Source organism: Strongyloides ratti (assembly GCF_001040885.1).
Source record: "Strongyloides ratti genome assembly S_ratti_ED321, chromosome : X".
Classification (NCBI taxonomy): domain Eukaryota; kingdom Metazoa; phylum Nematoda; class Chromadorea; order Rhabditida; family Strongyloididae; genus Strongyloides; species Strongyloides ratti.
In genome coordinates, this window is record NC_037309.1 from 2,768,039 (window position 1) to 2,789,746 (window position 21,708).

The 21,708-nt window shown below is 19.1% G+C and overlaps 4 protein-coding genes across 4 annotated transcripts; 1 reads left to right on the forward strand and 3 right to left on the reverse strand.

The window, feature by feature from the left end:
- Positions 1-4,254: 4,254 nt before the first annotated feature.
- On the forward strand, positions 4,255-6,806 carry SRAE_X000058700 (Leucine-rich repeat and Leucine-rich repeat, typical subtype-containing protein; the record flags this gene model as incomplete). Its single annotated transcript, XM_024644949.1, has 5 exons — positions 4,255-4,428; positions 4,478-5,202; positions 5,247-5,385; positions 5,506-6,650; positions 6,704-6,806. The coding sequence occupies 5 exons, from the start codon at positions 4,255-4,257 to the stop codon at positions 6,804-6,806; spliced, it is 2,286 nt and encodes a 761-aa protein (XP_024510456.1).
- Positions 6,807-7,982: 1,176 nt separating this feature from the next.
- On the reverse strand, positions 7,983-8,294 carry SRAE_X000058800 (Hypothetical protein; the record flags this gene model as incomplete). Its single annotated transcript, XM_024644950.1, has 1 exon — positions 7,983-8,294. One exon carries the CDS (start codon positions 8,292-8,294, stop codon positions 7,983-7,985), a length of 312 nt encoding a protein of 103 aa, XP_024510457.1.
- Positions 8,295-12,068: 3,774 nt separating this feature from the next.
- SRAE_X000058900 (Protein of unknown function DUF858, methyltransferase-like family-containing protein) lies at positions 12,069-14,582 on the reverse strand (the record flags this gene model as incomplete). The annotated part of the gene is made up of 3 exons (XM_024644951.1): positions 12,069-13,290; positions 13,338-13,526; positions 14,554-14,582. 3 exons carry the CDS (start codon positions 14,580-14,582, stop codon positions 12,069-12,071), a joined length of 1,440 nt encoding a protein of 479 aa, XP_024510458.1.
- Positions 14,583-16,021: 1,439 nt separating this feature from the next.
- Positions 16,022-21,235, reverse strand: SRAE_X000059000 (Chloride channel protein 2; the record flags this gene model as incomplete). The annotated part of the gene is made up of 6 exons (XM_024644953.1): positions 16,022-16,136; positions 16,177-18,197; positions 18,265-18,595; positions 18,638-19,388; positions 19,443-19,695; positions 20,933-21,235. The coding sequence occupies 6 exons, from the start codon at positions 21,233-21,235 to the stop codon at positions 16,022-16,024; spliced, it is 3,774 nt and encodes a 1,257-aa protein (XP_024510459.1).
- Positions 21,236-21,708: the final 473 nt, after the last annotated feature.

The window sequence follows — 21,708 nt, forward strand, 5'->3', positions numbered from 1 at the left end:
CAAGGTAACATTTAATTTTTTTTAAGGTACTCTTAACATGTATATATATATATAAATATATATATTATAATAATATATTTCTATTTATAGTACAGAAAAAAAAAGAGATGATCTTTGTAGATTTAGACAAATATGGTGTAAGAAAACTTTTTGAATAATTTAATGGATTATCCTAAGCTTAATACCTTATCTGGTCATCTTTCTTTAACTAATCATGTAACAATGATTTTATAATATAAATGAATTTATGTATATAGTAAAATGTTTTAATAACTTAATCATAAATAAACTATTAAATTATCCTCCTATGTTTCATGAGAATTAATTCATCCTGTTCAACCTCAAAATCATTGAAATCAACCTTTTAATTATAGCTGTTTATTATTATTATGGTCACAAAGCTTAAACTATATATTTTCTCAACCATATGGTTTTTAGAGGAGGCAACAATAATATGTATATGGTTATATTAGAAAAGAAAACAATACAAGCTTCAAAGCCTTATGCTTTATTCTTAACAAATATACATAATATAAAGAATCTATATTTGAATAAAAAAGAAATTATAATGACATGAATGTTAAAAAATTCTAACAATATAAAAAGATTTAAACTCAAATTTATAGATGATAAAAAAAAATAAAAGGAAAAAGAATCTTAAAAATATAAAGGAATGTAAACTTGAACACATACTAATAATTTTTCACTCCACTTAACTCTTTATTTCTTTTTCTCTCCCTCTTCACTACCCAATTAATCTCCTTTTTTTTTTGACAAAATTTATTTTACCAAACATTCCTTTTTAAATCAAAAACAGAGCATATTATTTTTCTCTCTTTTAAAATCTTTCTATCATTTTTTAATTCTCCCCTTAAACTTAATCATTAAAGGATAATTAAATATAGTACAAAATTTTATCATACATTTTATTTTTTTAACATTTAAGAAAGGCCGTGAGAAATTTAATTAATTATAAACATATTTATATAATTAAAAAAAAAAGACGGAAGTCAGGAACAATTATTTTATAATTAATCATATAAAATAAATCATTTCATAATTATGTAGATTTAAAATAACCTAATAAACTTTGGTTGTTGAAGCTTATAATCTTTCGATTAAAAAATCATTTCATTAACTGGTAGTTTTTGTATTTATTAAAATAAGAGATTAAGAGGAAAATATTTTTTTTGTTTATTAAGTATTATTTAAATGTATGATAATATAGTATTTGCAAGAAAAAAATCATAAAAATATTATTCAATTACACTTCATAAAGTATTATAAAATAAAAATTATTTATCAAAAATTAAATATACCATAACATTTTACAATATTTTTAACTTTTTTTTTATTTATTTATTGTTGACACTCCTTTCTAACTTTTATTTTTCCTCCTTTTCTGGGTAATAAAAAATAAAGAATGAGTGATCAATAAAAAAAAAAGATGTATTGTGTCATCATTTTATTGCTTCACACAAAATAAAAATTATATTACCTTTTTATAATTCAATTACTATCTCATTAAAATATTGTTTGTTATTTAGAATTTAAATTTGTTTTAACTTTTAAAGGTGACAAAATACAATGCAAATTTTTTTTTTCTTTCCCTCTTATTTTTATATTTAATTTTTTTAATACAAAAAATAAATAAGATAAAATAATTATTTTGGTTAAAAAAAAATCTATTTTATAAGAATATATAATATAACTAGGATATATTTATTTTAAATAATCATTATAAAAAAGATTAAATAAATATTTTATAGTTATAATATGTTTACCTTGATAAAATATTAATTATAATTATATAGTGAACAGTTCATTGATTATGTTATTGGCTTATATTGCATAATTAAGTATCTTTATTTTATTGTTATGTATTAACACTTTAAATAGTATAATAAAGTAACTTACAAGCATTTTTATTATTATTTCCATAGTTGATGGATCTTAAGAGTTAATTTAAACAATCATGAATTGTTCATCCATCTCAAAAAAGAAAGGAATAATAAGAGTGATAGAATATATCATAGTTAATTTTAAAAATTGAACACATCTATTGTTTAAAAATTAATGAAAACTCTTGAAGGAAGACAATATGTCTTGTCATTTATCATAAATACACATATGTACTGATTTAAATATGTTTTATATATTTTAAATAAAGTTATTAAAATATATATATACAATTTATCTTATAAAAATAATATCTAACTTTTTATTAAAGAAAAAAAATAAAATATAAATTTTTAATTGTTTTTTTTATTTATATTTAAAGTTAACTTATAATTTTTTTTTATAAAATATATAGTGTTAAAAATGAATAACTTTTTTTTTTTTAAACATAAATAACAAATTTATGATAATTAATATATTTTAGATTATTTTATAAATCTATTTACTTTGTTCTATCTAAAGATAGTCAAATATTTTAATGAGTTTGAATTATTACATTCAATATGTTTTATTATCCTAAATAATAAATTATCATCTTCCTCAAGGTAATTGACATATGGTTTTTACTTAATATTTTTAATGTTTATTTAAATAAGAAAAAGAAATAAAAATGTGATTAATGTTCCAAATATATATATATATTTTACCTTGATTTAATTATTTTAAATATTTAACCAAAAAAAAAGGAAAGGAAATATAAGAATATTAATAAAATAGAACTTGAAAATTTTATGTAAATTTTTTCTTTTTTGTTTTGGTGTCATTTTAAATATTATATGTTTATAATATAGTAGTACTATAAATTAACATCATAATATCAATTGCCATGAAACTTTAAAATAGATTTAAAGTCAAATATAAAATTTGAAAATTTTAAATTGACCAATTTATTGGTCCACATCCTTTTGGGAATTATAAAAGATTTAAGGAGAACGATGGTGGGATGATATCAGAATGTCACAAAGATTTATTCTAAATATCAATAGTTTAAAAAGAATTTACTATATATATTATATACATTTACATGTGATTCATAAATTTTTCAAATTCAATATTCTTTAAATATACAAATATATATCTTTTCTAATACATATAAATATTACAATAATTATATTTTTTTTTTGTTATCATTTAAAAATATAAATAAATATAATAAATTTTTTTTTTACATATATACTTATTTAAATAAAACTAATTTAAAGTTCATTTTTTTTTAAACTAACATTTTTATAAATGTATCATTAATCTTATACAAATTTGATATATTTTATCATCTATTATTCTCTACATAGAGATAAATATCTTAAATTATTTTTGATTTCTATTGTCAAAATACATATAAAAGGGATATAAAATTAATGTTTAAAGTTATGTTGTCACTCATTAACTAAATCTTTTTAACTGAAATCTTTTTATTCTTCAATTTTTTTAAAGATTCTATTTTAGGTTGACGATATAATTATAAATATTTAATAGAAAATATTTTATTAAAAAATTTTTATGAGTATTGTTAATAAAATTTTTAATAATGAAAATGTTTTAAATATTAAATATTTCTCAAAATTTCTTTTAATTTTATTAATTTTTAAGTGTTTAATTTAACTTATATATATGTTTGATAAAAAAAAACTATATAATGTTGTCATTTAATAATATAAAAGAAAAAAAATTTTCATATCAATGTTCAATTTTAATTCATTTGATGTTTTTAAACTTCTAAATTTATTATAATTTTCTCAGTAAGATTTTATTTTCATAATACTTAATATTAAATTATTGTTTTTTTTTTTCATACAAAAATTCAATGAGATACATTTGTAGGAAAGTAGTATCATATTTCTTGTATGTATCTTATTATCACAACAAATAGAGATAATGTTTTACAATATGACATCAACTAACCAATGATATCATAATTTTTAAATAGAATTAAAAATTTAAAAAACATTTTATTTTAAATTTAACATTACCTATTTTAATATATATTAAATTTTTTGATACTTAATAAATATAATCTAATGCTAACAATTAATAGTGGTAAATTTTTAAGTGACTCATCATGTGAATGAAGTCTTTTGAAATTATGAATAAAATTTTTAATGTATATAACTTTTTATTTAGTTATAATTTTAGTAATATTATAGTGAGTATTTTTATGTACTCTTCTAAATAATACTTCAAAATTGATGAAGGTGATTTAATTAACAAAAGATTTGATTTTATATTAAAAATTTTAAATCTTTTTAAATTGTATTTATAAAGTAATGTAAAAATATTTTCTTCTATATATTTCAGATGAAATTTTATAGTTTAATTGTAGTAGTACAAGTATTGTACCTATTTTTTTCTACTTCACTAACATATAATGTAAAATTTTCTGGATGGTTTGAGTGTGGTATTGGTTGCCGTTGTTCTGATAGAGGTGCTAATGGATTAACTACTCATCATGTTATTTGTAGCTGGAGAAAGGTATTTTAAAAAAAATTTTATATATGTTTTATCTTTTTTATTTTATTAGATTGAAACACATTTTTTAACATCATTTCCTAATAAACATAATGTAAGTACAATGGAAATAACATGTCGAAGTCATAAATCAACGGGTCAATCATATGGTAAAAATGAAGGAATGTTTGAAGGATTTAGAATGTTAAATTTTTTATCTATATCTAATTGTTGGTTAGGAAATTTACCATTAAACTATTTTTCATATCTTCCTTTACTTACAACTTTAAGATTAGAACATGCTAAAATAGATACTATTCATCCATCTTTATTTAATACAATGCCAAATCTTATGGTACTTAGTTTGGCATATAATGAACTTAATAGTGTTCCTATTGCAATAAATTTTACCAAATCATTAATTAATCTTACATTATCAAATAATACTATCAATTTAATACCAGATTTTTTTATAAATTTAAAAAATCTTGAATTTCTTTATATAGAAAATAATAATATTGTTGAAGTAAGAACATCAAATTTACCTAATTCAATCATAACATTATTTTTAAGAGGAAATAAAATAAGAATATTTGATCATCATCCTAAAAATCTACCAAAATTAGATACATTAGATTTAGGAAAAAATGAAATTGAATATATTAGTTCAAGATGGAAAACAACAAATTATTTTCCAACAACTCTTAGAAAACTTTATTTAGATCATAATAAGATTTTTAAAATCGAAGATGATAATCCATTTAGAGTTATGCGTAAACTTAACTATATTAAATTAAAGTAAGTTATCATCAATAAGTATATAATTATAATATTTGTTTTAGTAATAACTTACTTGAGATAATTATTAATAAAAAGTTGGCCTTTCATAATGAGGCTATAGTTTGGATGACTTTAGCTGGTAATCCATTGAAATGTCATTGTGAAAATGAATGGATTGTTACTCAACATTATAATAATACGGTAAGTAGATTATAGTATTTAATACTATTATAACAAATAATAATAGTAAAATAAAAATATATTAATTTTTCATAAATATTATAATATAAATCTTTTTTTTTTTAATTATTATTTCTTTAGAGTAAAATAAAAATAGGAGATTTGGATGATGTAACATGTTCTGATATGTTAGTTCCTCAAATAAGATATAGTATTAAAAATGCATCAAATGATAATAATATTTTATGTTCATATGATCATATCTGTATTGAAGGTTGCCAATGTTGCATGTCACAAAAGCATTGTAATTGTTCATTAAATTGTCTACCTGATTGTGAATGTTATTATAGTAAAAATATAACAAAATATGGACCAGCATCAAATAAAATAAAATGTAAAGAATTACGATTAGATAAAGTATCATTTTTACCTAATGGAGTTACAGAATTACATTTATTAATGGATAAACATAGATCTAATGGTTTTAAAAATATACCAAAAATGGAATATTTAAAAGTTTTAAATATGTCTGGTGGTAATATACTTACACTTGAAAGTATAGATTTAAGAAAATTTCCAAAATTAGAAACATTGGATTTATCAAATAATGTTATAGATTCATTAATTGAGACTAATTATGATAATCTGGGAAATATTAAAAATCTTAATTTAGCAAATAATTTCCTCAAACAGATTAATGATACTTTTTTAAAATATGTTACAAATAATCTAGAGAAAGTATGGTTATCAGGAAATGGAACACGTTACAGATGTGATTGTAATGATATTAATAAAATGAATTATCAAATATGGTTAGAAAGTTATTCTAATAGTAGAAAAGTTATGGATTTAGAAAATATATTATGTAGTAATACTATAAGTAGCTATAATTTAAATATGACACAGTTTTTACCTTCATACCCTAATAATAATATATGTTTAAATGAAAAAACAACAACAAATAGAGTGGCAATTACAACACATGAAAGTAGTATAAGTACATTAAAAATAAATGATACCGGAAACATCAAAAGAGAAGAAGATCATAAAATTGAAAAATGGAATAATGATAAAAAAGATGGTAATAATTTCTCAAGATATGATGTACCGTTAGTTACTGATTACCCTTCTACTAAAAAGGTATTTGGTCCTGACATATCAGATAAAAAAATAGAAGATATAACAAATTGGGTTGGTATGAAACAGTTATTGAGTCTTTTAATTATAGCTGGTATATTTTTTTTATTAAATGTAATTTTTTACATTATTGTATGCTATACTGCCAGGTAATTTTAATAATATTTTTTTTTGAATAAATTATTTCTTTTTTTAATAAAAGAAATAGTATTTTTAGAGATATACCTTTTAGAACACGTAATCATGAAGAAAATGGTACTAGAGGCCCAAATCCTGAATCAGTTCCTTTAAGAAGTATGATATAAAGATACTACACATAATCGGGTTTTTTTTAATATATATTTTTTTTTAAAAAAAATTTTTAATAAAATTAATTAAATATTTTTTATGCTTTATAAAATTACATTTTTTTTTAAAATATATATTTTAATTGAAATGATAAAAAAAAATTATTAAAATTTATTAAAATGAAAAAAAGATAAAAAAATTTTTACAATATACTTTATTATATATTATATATTTTATTTTATTAAAAACTAATATTTGATTAATTTTTCAAGGTTTACTTTATGAGACGTAAAATATTTTAATAAGGTATTAGCATTTATTTTGTCTACAAATATGTACTATAAAATAATACATCATCTTTATTCTTTTGACACAAAAATAGTCGATCATAAAACTAGATACATATTAAATTATAAAGATGCAGTTTTTTTATTTACCTTTTTCTTATCATATACAAATAAAGTTAAAAGTAAAACAAAAAATTTTTTTTTCTATTTATTTAATTAATTTTATAGTCATACATATGTCTATTAAATATATATTTTTTTAATCATTTTAATTTGTTTTAAATAAAATGTTTTAATGAAATATACTATATCATATTTATTACATTTAAATTATCAGAAGTGTAACATTTTAATGGTTTTTTTATTATTTTACTTTAAAATATATGTTTGCTAGAATATATTTAATTTATACATATGGTCTTCTTAGTATTTTTAATTTAAAATTTTTCTACATAAATTATGTAACCAGAAATATTTCTCTAATTTTGAAATAGATATATAATTTTTTAAATTATTTTTTAAATTAAAATTAACTTCTTTACATCATTATAAAAATATAAAAAATAATTTTAAAAAAATCTAATTATATATTATATTAGCAATAAAATTAAAAGTGTTAATTAATTTTTACTTTTATTAATAAAAAATTTGAACAACATAAAATAAAAAAAAAAATTAAATGATATACTAATTTACATTAGTTTAATTATTTTTACAATTATATAAAATATATTATAATAATTCAATTTATTGAAAACAACAGTTTACTATAATATTAATTTTAATAATATATTCTTATTTTTTTTTTCTGTTCATAGATCATTTTATATTAAAATACACATTCATAGTTGCATGAGAATCCTCAAAAATCTAATTGATACTTCTGGAATATTTTTATAATACCTACTAATATGTGGAGTTCTTGGCATATTTCCATAATTTTAAAGATTTTTGAGGAGAATACAAGTTTAAAGGATTCATAGAAATAATTGGAAGTGGATTACAAGTATTAATAGGTTTTAATAATAAACTTATTTCTCCATCATCAAATGTTCTTGGGCATTCATAAGGAATGTCATTTTCTGGTATTTCAATTGTTAATGGTACATTAATTGGTAATGGTGGTGTCCAAAATAATTTTTGATTTTGCACTGCTATAGTAATAATTAGAATAATTACACAAATAAGTGTACTAGCAAAAGGTTGATTAGAATTCATATTTTCATAAAAAAATGAACAGTGCTAAAAATTTAAAAGTGAATGAAACATGCAAATGAAAAGTTTATTTATACTATGCACCTTTCTTCATAATTTACTTACAACTAGTTATCAAGCCGTGTGTATATTTATATTAAAAAATTGAAGACTAGCTAGAAGCATTTACTCTCGTTTTTCCTGTGTTTGTCTAATCATCAACAAGTCTTATTCTTCAGTTAGAAAGGAAATCAAAAAAAAAAAGATGTTATAAAAAATAGAATGCTTATGTTAAAAGTTAAATAGTAAAAAAGATAATTTTATTCTTTCTTTTATGCGTAAACTTTCAACTATATCATTCTCTTTTTCATTTTCACACATATTCACTTTTTTTTTATCCTCAAAAGAAACTCAAAAGACATTAAATATATATGTTCATTTTATGATATTTTATATTATACTCTTTTATATTTACTTTGTCTTTAAATTAACTAAAAGTTTCATAGCCTCATTTTTTTTTAATTATTATATATAATTAAATCCTTACAAATTCATATACCTTATTTATTTTAACTAAACAATTATTTGAATAAAATAAAATTTAAAATATTTTAAAATGATTAATGATAAAAGTTAATGTCTAATGAATAATTAATAGAAAAAATAAAATTCACTACATATTACAAAATTATTTTTATAATATTTATTAATTTAAAAAATATGTACATATATTAATATTAAGAAAAATTATTAAAATGTATTTTTTCAAAAAAGTGTACTTTTTACAAAAAAAAAAAAACTGATTAATTTTATTATAAAAATATATTTATATTTTTATATAAAAAAATTATTTTTTTTTAATATCTAATAACGGATATTAAAAGCGACAATAATACAGTAAAAAAATAATTAAATATTTTTTAATCTTAATCTTAAAATTAAATGCAGCCTTAAAAATATACTTTTATATTATGTGAAAAAAACTATTTGTATATATGTTGTTTATATATAAAAGACTTTCTAAAAAGTGTAAAATAAGTGATAAGAAATGCTTTAAATTTTAAAATAAAAAATAATTTTTTTTCTAGATAAAAATTTATTTATTTGTTGTTTAAAATAACTAAAAATTTAGAAATTAAATCCGATGGTATAATTAGAAAAATTACTAAAAGAACGATTAAAGAACATATATATATATCCTTTTTTTTTTGATAAAACAATGTTATATTATGGAATATTATATTATTATTAAGAAACGTTAAGGATATATTTTTAAAAATTAAAAAATAAATTGTTTAGCTATCAGAGAACAACTTTTTTCTTACTATATTTAGTGTAAAAATTTCAATTTAGGTTACGTACATTTTTAAAAATATATATAAACTTTATCCTATTATAAGTAAACATCATTAAACTAAAACATTTTAGCCTTTTAAATGATATATTTTAAAATTTTTGGTAATCTACTAAAGAACATTTATCATAAAAAAAAAAAATTTTTATTCATCCTAAAATATACTTATTTTTTTTTATACCTAAAAAAAATTTTATTTTTTAAAGTACAATTTCTTAAAAAAATTATTAAAATTTTGTTATTCTGGAAAAATAAAAGAATGTAATAGTAAAAATATTATAACAATAGATTCTTTTTTTTTTTAAAAAAAAAGATATTTGAGTAGTAGTAAAATGTATAATTTTATTTATTTATTTATTAAGTTTAAGTTATATTTTCTAACTTACTAATTAAATGTTAATGAATTTAAAAAATTTATTATAAAAGAGTATAAAAAATAGAAGAGTGGATAATTAATATGGAGAAGATGGCATATAAGTGAGGTCATGTGTGATAAAACTATTTTGAATTTTAAATAAAAGCTTAGATAAAGTAATTTTATTTTAAATTATTTTAATCTTTAATATAATTTTAAAATAATAGTTAATGATTAAAGTGCTTTTGTATATCTTTAAATTTCTAAAAATAATTAATGAAGTAAATTACATATTTATAAGTTAAAAAATGATTGTGTTTGAATTTATGAAAAGTAAAAGAAAATATAAGTTACAATATACTTTATAGTTTATATATTATAAATAAATATAATAATGATAAAAAGTTTTTATAAAATATGGTAAATGAAAAAAATATTAAAAAAAACATAATTTTTTTATTTAAAAACTATGTAAACTTATATAAAAAATTAACAAAAAAATATGTTTTAATAACTTATCTTAAAACATTATTATTATTTAATAATAACTTTTCATATTTTTCCCTTAACACTACTTTAAAACATTCTTATATTTATTAATTTTCTTAATTTTTCATAACTCTAAAACCATATTATATACTTATATTAAAAATTACTAAAAATTGTTGTATAACTTTTTTAAAATAATAAATTTTATGAAAAATATTTTTTTGAGAAAAAGTATATTGAAGTACCTGTTTGGTATTTATAATTAAAGTTATGTTATTTTCTTTTATATATTATATATGTATATAAATATGCTCTAAATAATTATTAGAATAAATTGCTAAGCATAAATTTTCTAAAATAATGAAAAATTATTAATTAGTAAAATTTATTAAATTTATTAAAAATTATTATTCTCATTTAATTTAATTTATAGCATATAAATAAATAATGAAAAATTTATTATTATGTATTAATTTATAAGAAACAAATTAAAATATTTAATTTACAATTAATATAATATTCTATATAAGATAAACATATTTTACAAAATTATTTTAACATATTTTATTTAAAAGTTAACATAATTTAATAAGAAATAATATTTTTAAAAGTATTTTTTCTTTTTAATTTTATTTTATAAATCTTTTTTATAACTATTATAAAATAAATAACAAAAGTGTTAATATTTTATAGACAGAAAATAAAAATCATTTTATATTGAACTTTTATTTTTATGAATAAACAATTATAGTCTTAAGGAGATAATGTTTTTAAAATACATTTAGAAAAAAATAGATACTAATTTATATTGTACAGTATCATATAAAATATTTTTATATCATAAATTTATCCTAGAAATTTTTTAAGTTATTATGCATTAAATTATTATTTTGTAATAAATAACATTAATAATTATTTGTTTAAATTAATCACCTTTCATTTTAAAAATGACCAAAAGATAAAAAATGTATATCATTATAATTTAACTTTATATTTATATGTTATTAGGGAAGAATATTAAAAGCGTCAATTTTTACCTACTTTAATATTTTGCCATTATTTATTTTAATTTATTTTAAAGTGCATTTTTTTTTATTTATTTAAATTATTAAATTTTATTACACAAAGATATGATTAACTTTTAAATTGAAAAAAAGTAATATAATATTTTTTTATAAATTATATAATAACAAAAATTATTCATTTTTTTATAAATCATTTTTAAAAAAAATAATAATAAATTTTTTATATTATATATTTGCTAAAATCATTATATATTATAGAAAATTGTATAATTTATAGAAAATTAGAATTTTTATGTCATCGTTGAAAACTTTCTTTTATAAGTAATATTTATCACTAAAAAGAATTATTAAATTAATTAATAGTATTATTTATTAAAAGTTACATAACGCTACATTTTATTAAAAAAAATTATTAAAAAAAAATTATTAAAAAAAAATTATTAAAAAAAAACTACTAAAAAAAAAGTTATAAAAGATGTCATTGAAAAAAAAGTTACAAAAAAAACTGCTAAGAAAATATTTAAGGATAAATTGTAAAAGTAACATAATTAAATAATATTTAATAAGTGACAAGATTAATGGTTTATATTAATAAACATCCATTTTTTTGATGTAATGTCATGAATAATTTCTTCATCTTGATGTATATTTTTGATTTCATTATGAATATCTTCTGTTACGCACTTCATTGTGTATTGCTGATTAATTTTGCTTAATTTTTCATTTTTCTCATCCTCATTAGAATATGATTCAAGAAGAAGAATTTTAGCATTTTCAATAGCAATTTTTTTAAAAGACTGAATAAAATTAATTTCATGATTACTTAAATAATCAATTGCCAAGAAACCTTTTAATGTAAAGTTTCTTTTTTCAACATATTTTAAAGCATTAAAAACATTATCTTTTGTGTACGTAAAAAATATTCCAGTATTTTTTTCTTCATTAGCTGAAGTTAATGAACATCTAAAAAGTTCACGATCACCTTCATTTGTCCAAATATGACAATGTTTATTTGATGGTAATGAAAATGGGTAAATTCTTTTATACCATGAATTAAATGATGATTGGAAGACAAAAAATGCTGAAATTGATTCTTCATTAGTCATATCAATATTTGATAATTCTTTAGCAAATATTTTATCAGCAAAATATTTTTTTACACCATCAACAATAGAATCTTTTTTTACTTGTGCTACTATCCAATCTTTAACCATTAAATCTCTTAATTCGTTTTGTGATAAAACAACATCATCATCATTAGCTTTTACTTTTTTAGCAATTAATTGAACTTGTCTCCAATTATTACCATGAAAAATGTATGTTGGAACAGAACCACATACTTCAATTTCAAATTTCCATTTTTGATTATTTGAATCAATATATCTTGCTGTTTCAATTAATTTAAGATAAACAGATGAAAACCTGTATACAGTTGGATTTGATTCAACAGTAGCATGAAGAGAAGTTTCTTGTTTATTTTCAACTCTTCCTGTTGATGGTTCAGAACATGATTCTCTAATTTTAAAATATCCCCCTTCTTCTAACCATTTTAAAGCATTTACGGTAAAACGGGCACATTCAGTATTATTGAAATACATAAATAACCAATTAGTAAAAACAAGGAAAAAACTATTTTCTGGATAAGAGAGACGTGTAGCATCAGCCACAGTAACATCAATAATTTTACCATCTCTAAATGCTTCAGCACTAAGTTCTTGTAATTTAGTAACATATTCTGGAATAAAATCCGATGCAGAAACTTTATCAGCTTTAGAAGCAAGTTCAGCAGTAAAACGTCTAAAAATATATATATATATATATACTTTTAAAATAATAAAACATACCCAATTCCAGCACCTGCATCTAAAGCATTTTTACCTTTTAAATCAGGAAGTAAAAGACATACATCATGTCTATCACTTTCTTCAAATATAGAAGCATTGGCATTTAACATCATACCATTAATATTGGCATTATTGCCAAATTGTCTCCAATATTCAAGATAATCTTGTCTATCGTTTTCTGACACCATTCTAAAATAAAATTAAAAATGTTATAAAAGATTTCTAAAAACTTTCACTTTGTATAGTGTAACTATATTTATAAAATAGCAAAAATAATGCAAAAGAAAATTGATAACATATAAAAAATACAATAGTAATTAAAAAATGAATATTAAATATTTACCAATTTATCAAATAATATAATAAAATGTAAAATTTTTAAAATAGTTTATTATAATATGAACATTTCAAATTAAGAAAGAATATTTTTTAATAAAATATTAATTAATTTATAATGTAAAATAGATAATAATATTTTTCATCTACAAGAGATAAATCATTTTGTTCAAAAAAAGAAAAATAATTCAAGTTATTATAAAACGTTTGTTTAATATAAAAAGGAAACAGTAATTAAAAATAATTATTTTACATAAATTATTTTACTATTTTGTTATAAAGGATATTAAGATTTAAATAAAAGTATCTATTAAATTAAATATGAATATTATATTTAATACAAAAAATCTTTATTTTAATTTTATGAAATAAAAAAATATCTTAAAAATATTTAATTATAATTTCAATTCAATATTAAACTTTTTACAACGAAAATAAATAATATTATTATAAAATTAAATAAAAAAATTTTATTTGAATAAATATACAAAAAAAGTTATATATAATTCTATGATCATAAAAATTATATATTAAAATAAAATATATATTAATAATTTTATATTATTAAAAAAATTAGTAACGCAAAGAAATATTAAGTGTTATATGGAATTTTCCATGTGGAGACATTATACTACATATAAGATGAATAGATAAAAGATGCATTTTTCAGAAATCATCATTAATAATTTTATTATATATTATATGATGATAATTGAGATATCATAGTAAGAAATATATATATTTTTGTATACCAAATATATGTATATATATATAGCGACAATAAGAATTTGAATATATTTAGATGATAAGAGGTAAATAAAACTTTATATTTTGTATAATTTAAAGATAATAAAAGATACTTTATCAAACTAAAATTTACCCGAATATATTTTTATAATAACTTGTCATCCTATTTGATAAAATGAAAAATTTTCTTTAAAAAAACACGCTACACATACACTATATTCATTTTATTTGTTTAATCATTTTTTTTTTTATACATTTATTTTATGACTTATCTTTATATTTAATAATAGTAGTTGCTAATACACTAATATGTAATTCTTTTCAGAACCATAAAAAAATTTTACTTTTAGTTTCTTCATATAATCAACTTTATCAAAATTTATATAAATTTAAAATATTGATAAAAATATATACTTTTTTTTAAATATTTCTTTATTATTTATAATTTAAATAACATGTGGTTAAGTAACATTATTAATGGAATTTAAAGCTGATGTAACATGTGACATACATTTGAAATAAAAAATTTTAATAAATATAAAATCAAAATAAAAAAAATATGCTAACAAAAGATATGGAACATGTATGGTGTCTAGTAATTTAAAGATCGATTAAATAGATTTAAATAATAAAATGTGATTAGTAAATACTTTAAAAAAATATATAAAAATTTTGTTAGTAAAAAAATAAAAAAAAAATCATTTTTTATTAAAGAATTTTTTTTCAACTAATATAAATCAATTTTAAAGTAAAAGTATTATTAAATTGATATATTTATAAATATTAAAAAATAAATTTTTAAAGATAGTCTACAAATAAAAATATTTTGTTTTATTTGAAAAAAAAAACATTTTGTCGATAAAGTTGTATCTATTAATCTATAATAGTCTATTGATACTAAAACATATGGCATTATTGTTAGTAATAATTATAGTATGATAAGATAGCTTGATATATTGTTTTAATTATATTTTTACTTTTATATATTTCATAAATAAATATTTTTCTTTGTTTTTTTTATCAAATACTAAATATTTTTCGTAATATTAATATATATGTTAAGATATTATTTGTGTTATAAAAGGCAATTTAATATTTTTTTTCATTATATTAAACTATTTATTTTAAACTTTAAACAGTAGATTTATTAAAACTTTAAAAAATGATCTTATTAGTTAGAAATATATAATTATTATATTGTACTGCTTATCCCTATTTTTTTTCTTTAAAAATTATATATAAAGTGGATTATGGGAGAAAAAATTGATTCACAAAACATTAATTTAGTTATATTTTATCTTTTAACAACAACAAATTATAGTTTAAAATCTTTATAGTTTATTTATGAAATATAAATATTAATAAAAAAAATATCTTATTTTATTTAAAATTTTTAATTCATGTTAATATATTAAAATCTTCCAATTGAAAAATATTTTTTTTATAATATATATTTTATAAACACGCTTTTTTGAAAATTTAATATTCAACAAAAACAAAATTATTACACAATTTAAGTAGTTTTTTATTTTTCAGATATACAATAATCTTTTACAAGCATACTTTGTCAAGGCAAGGATAATATTGTTTATTACCTTTATTTAAAATCTAAATAAAGTTTTTCCAGGTAGCGTGTTATATCCATCACGAGGTTCTTCATCATCATCATTATTATCATCTGAATCTATTACAATAGCGATATCATTATTTTTACCCCTGAAAATAATAATCTTCAATTTTTATATTTATAACTTACGATTGTTTATTCGACATTAAACTATCTTTTGATTCGTATTGAATAATTGATGGATAATTTATTTTTTCAAAACTTTTATCAATATCATTATTTCTTTTGTCACAAGGTGTTGAATTTAATCTTACTAAACGTGGTTTAGATGGTGCTTTTAATTTAGATACAATATCATGTAGACAGGGATCTGAATTTGTTCTTATTAATGTTGTTTTTCTTCTAAAAAGTTTTGAAGATTTTTCTTCTGGTGCATTAGTAACAAGAATTTCAGGAACAATTGGTGTATTTAAATAATTATTACTATCATTATTATTATCTTTATTATTATTATTATTATCATTTATAAATGTATCACCATTATACTCTTCAACATTATTTCCTTCAACATATATTCCCGGTGATGATGGAAATAATATTCCTTGTTGTATTCTTTCTATAGCAATTCTAATATCACGTGAAGAAACAACACCAACTAATTTACCACAATTTGTGACATATGCTTTATTTAATCCTAAAAGATTAAATAACGAATGAACTTTAAAAAGTGATGTTGCTTCAACTAGTTGAAATGGTGCTGGATCTATACCAACATTATTCATATCAATTGTCTTTGCTAATTGTGATTCTTCCCACTCTTTTTTTTCATCACCAAATAAATCATAATCTTTTTCATCAAAATCATCTCTTGAAAATGCTATTAGACCTTTCTTTTGTAAACTTCTTAATGCTCCAGATATTGTATTATAAACATCTTTTGCTGAATTAATTGTAAAAATATTATAACTATTTTTTCTTGATGTATCAGATGAATGAGTATGATCAACTGAAAGATATGATTTACTATCACCTTCTGTTGATCCAATACCACCAAAGCTTTCTTCTTCAACAAAATTTTCATTTTTTTGTAAGAAAGGATTTTCTAATTTATTTGTATAAAAAAATGGTCTAGATTGTGTTGTTGATTGTTCATCATTTTCAATATTTAATTTTTCATCACTATTTAAATTTAATGAAGCAACATCACTATCACTTTTTTTAGAATCAATATTTTGTAAGTTTATATTTGTAACAACAGGTGTAACTGTAAACCGACTTTTAGATTCATTTAAAGTAGCATTAGAAATTTTTTTTAAATTCTTTTTTTTCCCTTTAGGTAAATCATCAAGGGCATTATCTGATATTGAATTTCCTTTATTTATTCCATTATATTTATCAACATCTTTTTGTTTTTTAAATAAACGCTTTTGTGTACCACTTACTGATATTGATGTTTTTGATTTTTTTTTAAATGGTAAAGTGGGATCAAAAGTTATATCTAATATTGATCTTCTTATATCTTTAGCTTTTTCTTTTGTACTTTTCATTCTTCTTGCTGCTTCAATTTTTTCTTGTTCAATTCTATGATTTGCTTCTGTTTTCCTAGCTTTATCACCAACAGCATTTTCAAGACAATTAAAAAGAATTTGTCGACTACATGATCCTAATAAAATTAATGAATCTTTTCCATCAACAATTGGAAATGATTTTAATTTTCTAAAACGATATAATATATCTTGAATTTCTTTATATGTACATGTTTGTGTTAAATAAGCAACATTTTTAACCATAAATTGTTGAACCATAATACCATGAAAATAAGATGATGTTGAAGGAATATCTGGAAGATATGGTAAATTTTTAGCTTGTATAATACTATCATAAATAGATGGTTGTAAATATGCACATGTTGCATTAGCTATTAATACAGCAATCATAACAGGTAATATATAAATTAATTGACCAGTTAATTCAAATACAATAACAGCAACTGAAACAGTATGTGTAACACCACCACAAAATGCTGCAGCACCAACAACAGCATAAACACCAGGATAAATAAGAATATCACCATGACCATCAATACCTGAAGGAAAATATAAGGCCATTATTTCACCAATAGTTCTACCAAATGAAGCACCAATAACAAAAACAGGCATAAATATACCAGATGGAACAGGAATTGTTGAAGCCAAAGCAGAAAGAAAAAACTAAATATTATTAAAAAAAATATAAATATATATTTACATAACAATATTTAAAAAATAATAAACTTACAAAAGTTACTTGATAAAATACTAATACTAAAAATATATTATTTTCTAAATTTTTACCTTGCCATGATTGTAAAAATTCATAACCACAATAATTAGTATCATTATAATCTGATATATAAGTACAGTTACTAAAAAAATCTTTTAATGTTGCTGAAAATCTTTTTTCACCAGCAATAAATTGTCCATATCCTTTTGGAAATGTTAATGTTGATATAAAAAATGATATTATTATAGGATAAATCCAATAATGTTTTGCCAAAAAACCACTTGATATACTATTTAATTTTCTTACAACTTTAACTAAATATCTTTGTAGCATTATAAATAATGCACTGAAAAGTCCTGCTATAAGGCCAACTAAAGCAAATACTAACATTTCAATTGGTACAAAAGCATCTCTTGGAAAACTTGTTTGATAAAATGCAACAACAGTTAACATTGTATCTGATAAGATAACCCTTAATATACGAAATAATGTTGCAGCACATGCAGCAGCAAAAAAACCTCTCCAATAATTACGAACAGCAAAATAGACTGATGTTACTTCTATTGAAAATAAAACACCACCAACAGGTGCAGAAAAAGTACATGCAACTCCAACAGCACAACCAGCAGCTAACATTTCTGTACGCCTTGCTTCATTAGAATATATGGAATGTTTATTATGAACAATTTTACTCATTTGATTTGCTAATATTGATGCAATATGTACAAAAGGACCTTCTTTACCTATTGGTAAACCAGAACCTAATGATAATGTAAGGCCAATTATTTTTGATAATAATGTTTTTCTACTAAGATATTCTTTTAAAAATATACCACGTAATATTGTTTTCATTTCTGGTATACCACTACCTATAGCCTGAGGACCAAGAAAATGAACAATAATAGCACATGTTGTTGTTAAAAGCACACAATAACCAGTCCAAACAACATATGTTATAGTTTGTTTCTGTAATTCTGATAAAAGAAATGAATTCTCAACTTGATTTAACATTAAAATATGTCCATGTTGAAGGAGTTCAATTAAATTATCAACACAAAATGAACATGATGCCATTGCAAAACCTAACATTGCCAAAAATAACCAATCATCAAGAAAATAACGTATTAAATTTCTTCTAACTATAAAAAAAATACATATTAAAAATTATTTAATTAATAAGCAATTAATCTTACATTTAGTATAGTTACTTGTAACATCTTGTCGCTGAACAACTCCTGATTTTCTTTTTCTTCCCTCACGAGACAAATTATCTTGATCCTTATTATCATTATCCAAAATGTTAACTGTTGAGTCAGATCTTGACTTTCCTACCATTTCATTTTTATTAGCCCATTCAATAGACTTAGCAGACAATCCAGGTAATTGTAATATAGCATTTTTGCGAATTCCTAAAGGCATTTCCTCAGAATGATACCTGCCAAATACCTAAAAAAAATTATATTTTTATAATTTTTAAAAATTATTTTAAGTTTTTATTAACTTGTTTTATTATTTTTGATTTTTATTTTATTCATTAAAGTATTGTTTTCTAATAAAAAATATGTATGGATATTTTTGTTATTGGAATTAATAAAAGTACGTCTAGTATTTTTAATTATTATTATTTTAATTATAGCCTATTATAAAATATCTTTGATCTTTGGTAATAAAAAATTTAATAATAACAACTACCAAACTATATAATATAACATTAATGTATGACAATAAATTTATAAATATTTTTTTTAGAGGCAAATGAATAAAACAATAAAAATTTAATGAATGAATAAATTGGTTAAAATATTTCTTTTTTATATTCAAGAAGAATATACTTAATTAAATATTTTGTCTATTTCCTAACTCTTTTCCGGATCAGTTTAATAAAAAAAAAAATGAGACGACAATGAGGTAATAGTGTAATCTACATTAAGATGAGGATACTATGAAGTTAAAGGATGACATTATGTCCATTAATGTTAACAAAATATCTTTTATAACAAATATTATAAAAAGTAGTAATCCTTAATTAATCAGCTTTTGTTTTTTAAAACTTTAATGTTAGTATTGTATATAATTATGTACAAAAATAATTTATATTTATAATATATACATATATATATTATTCTTTAATAAAAATAATAAGAATTATATTATATAATAGCATTTTATTTGAAATATTTCATTTTTTTTATTGTATCATACAAACTCTAGAAAAGTTTCTTTTATAGTTTTAGAAAAATAATTGTATTTACTTAACGCAATATTATAGAAATATTATTTTTTGTAAAAGTTTCATTGATAAAATTTAATAAAGAATATAAATTTTTTTCGTAAAATAATTGTATAAAACGATTTTTTTGTTATCTTTAACTTTTTGACATTACAAATATATTTTTTTCATCTATTAAATATAAAATATCAATTTAAAGTATTATTTAGAAAAAGGGATATTAAATAAAATAAGGAAAAGATTTTTATAATCAGTTTTATTAATGTTACTTGGATAATGACTATGTAAACTTTTAAAGGTTCAAACAGCTTTTTTTTATATTTTATTTATACTAAGAAAAAAAAAATGTTTCTTTATATAGCTAATATAATAAATATATATTAATGATTCAATTTTTTTCAAAAGAAATTTATATAAAAACTTTATATATCATATTAAATAAAAAAAACTTACCACTGTCTTTTCATAGTGATAATCAGAACCAAGTTTTGGTGATTTCTGATTAGCTTTTGTAGTAGATAGAGAATCAGTTGAAGGAACTTTCTTCATATCTGATGATGATGAAATATCTTGATTATCAAAAGGAAGAAATGATATTGGTATATTTGGAACTCTCTTTAATAGTGCGGCAACAGGTGAGTCCTCATTTTCATTAACCTCCACCTCATAATCACTATCTTCATCACCTTCCAGATTGGGTGTGTTCACTAATAATCTTTTTCTTAACTCGTTTTCAAAAGTTAATTTTTTAGACATTTTATTTTTACTTTATGTATAAAAAATTCTCTATGAGGTAAATGCCTTGTTAATCAGTTTATATATCTTCTCTACAAACATTTATATATCAATATCATTTACAAAACATTATGTTAAAAGTTGAAAAAAAATTTTAAAAGTAAATATTAAAATATATATTGTTAATAGTTATATTGCATACAATAATAAAAAAAAAAACTTTTATTATTTTTAAAAGTTCTTGATTTACTTTATTATTTTTTATTGCACTTTATTTAATATGTAATTTTCTCTTTTATTATTATACACGTTAACATTTTTTTTTTCTTTTTCTCTAATTTTAAGATTATTATTATTAAAAAGGGAATGTTAAAAAATGATTAAATAAAATATTTAAATTAGTAATAAGAAAAATTTAATGTTTTATAAATTTTATATAATTTATAAAACAGATTTTTTTTTATTTAACAAATGTTAAAAGTTTAACAAAATAT